The following is a 1,432-nucleotide window of genomic DNA, read 5'->3' as shown; positions in this document are numbered from 1 at the left end:
TCAAACGTATATATTCTTGAATCTTTGGATGACCTTCATCCATCAAAATTACGAACAGTTTTTATTTAACCAGCGCTACGGACTTTTGGGGAAAGTTCTTAATTTTGCACTCTTCATGATCCTGCACATTTCCTGGAGCAATCAACAATGTCCATTCTCATGATCATAATGGGTCCCATGAAGCATCTTCAATCTAGATAATTTTCGGAAGCCAGGGGGTGCCATGAGAATATCATCAAGGCAAAGCAAGTCACAGCTACTGCTGTAATGGGGGACTCTAAAATAGACAATGTTCTAGAGGCACCGGATGTAAAGGAAATTTCCAAACTGTTCCATTTTGCTGAAGCATCGTCTGTATTAGAAGCATCCAAACCCTCGAAACTTGCGGAAGTTCCGGAGTTGCCGGGAACTGTGGACATGTGTAAAAAAGCTGAGGCTACGGCTCTACTGGAGGCTTATAAAATATTGAAACCTCACGAAGCAACAGCTATTATGGATGCCTCAAAGATGTCGAAGGTGGCTGAAGCAACGGCCCTGTTAGAAGCATCCAGAATGTCGAGATTTGGGGAAGCTACAGCGTTGCCTGAAAATATGGACATGTCTAAAATAGCTGAGGCTACGGCATTACTGGAGGCTTCTAAAATATTGAAACCTCACGAAGCAACAGCTCTTATGAATGTCTCGAAAATTTCGAATCTGGCCGAAGTTGCGGCTCTATTTCTTCATCAATGCTTCGAAACTTGCCGAAGCTATGATTCTGCCTGAAAATATGGACATCACACTACTCGCTTATGCGACGGCCTTCCTGGAGGCTTCGAGAATCCGGATTCTTGTCGAAGCAACGGCTTTTATGGATGCCTCGATTTCTCGAAGCTGGCCGAAGCAACGGCTCTACTATTTCCTTCTAGTATCTCCTGCCTTGCGCAATCTACCCTTATGCCTGAAACTATGGACATGTCTAAAAAAGCTGAGGCTACGGCTTTACTGGAGGCTTCTAGAATGGTGAAACTTCAGGAGACCACCTCTGTCATGGATGCTCCAAAGCTTTCTTAGCTGGTCGATTCCACGGCTCTCTTGTTGCATCGAAAATCTCGAAACTGGCGGATTCGACGGCTTTGTCACAAATATGGATGAGACGTTCTTGCGGAGGCGACGGCTCTACTGTTGTAATCGTAGATGTTCATACCGCATCAAGCGACTTCTCTAATAGAATCCTCTAATATATCTAAACTATCGGATTCGACGGCTTTGTCAGGAAATATGGATGTGACAAAGCAATCGGAGGCGTCGGATTTGTCGCAACTGTGAATCCGATAGAGCTAAACTAGCAAATACTCATGATCAAGATTCTAAAACGAGCTCTTCAAAAACCTCGAACTACTGATTCGTCAATGACTGATCGATGTCCGGAAGCAAAATGGCTACGGTTTCT

General features: G+C 44.3%; 1 protein-coding gene across 1 annotated transcript; it reads left to right on the top strand.

The window, feature by feature from the left end:
- Nucleotides 1–769: 769 nt before the first annotated feature.
- On the top strand, nt 770–1,207 carry Tsp_15708 (hypothetical protein). The gene is given in 2 exon segments (XM_003366761.1): nt 770–1,002; nt 1,015–1,207. 2 exon segments carry the CDS (start codon nt 770–772, stop codon nt 1,205–1,207), a joined length of 426 nt encoding a protein of 141 aa, XP_003366809.1.
- The last annotated feature ends 225 nt before the right edge of the window (nt 1,208–1,432 follow it).

Source organism: Trichinella spiralis (genome assembly GCF_000181795.1).
Source record: "Trichinella spiralis strain ISS 195 chromosome Unknown Scfld5459, whole genome shotgun sequence".
NCBI classification, from domain to species: domain Eukaryota; kingdom Metazoa; phylum Nematoda; class Enoplea; order Trichinellida; family Trichinellidae; genus Trichinella; species Trichinella spiralis.
This window is presented reverse-complemented; position numbering and strand designations above follow the sequence as displayed.

What these genes read in the sequence shown, in the direction of transcription:
- Tsp_15708 (XM_003366761.1), top strand. Translation starts at nt 770, where the DNA reads ATGGACATCACACTACTCGCTTATGCGACGGCCTTCCTGGAGGCTTCG.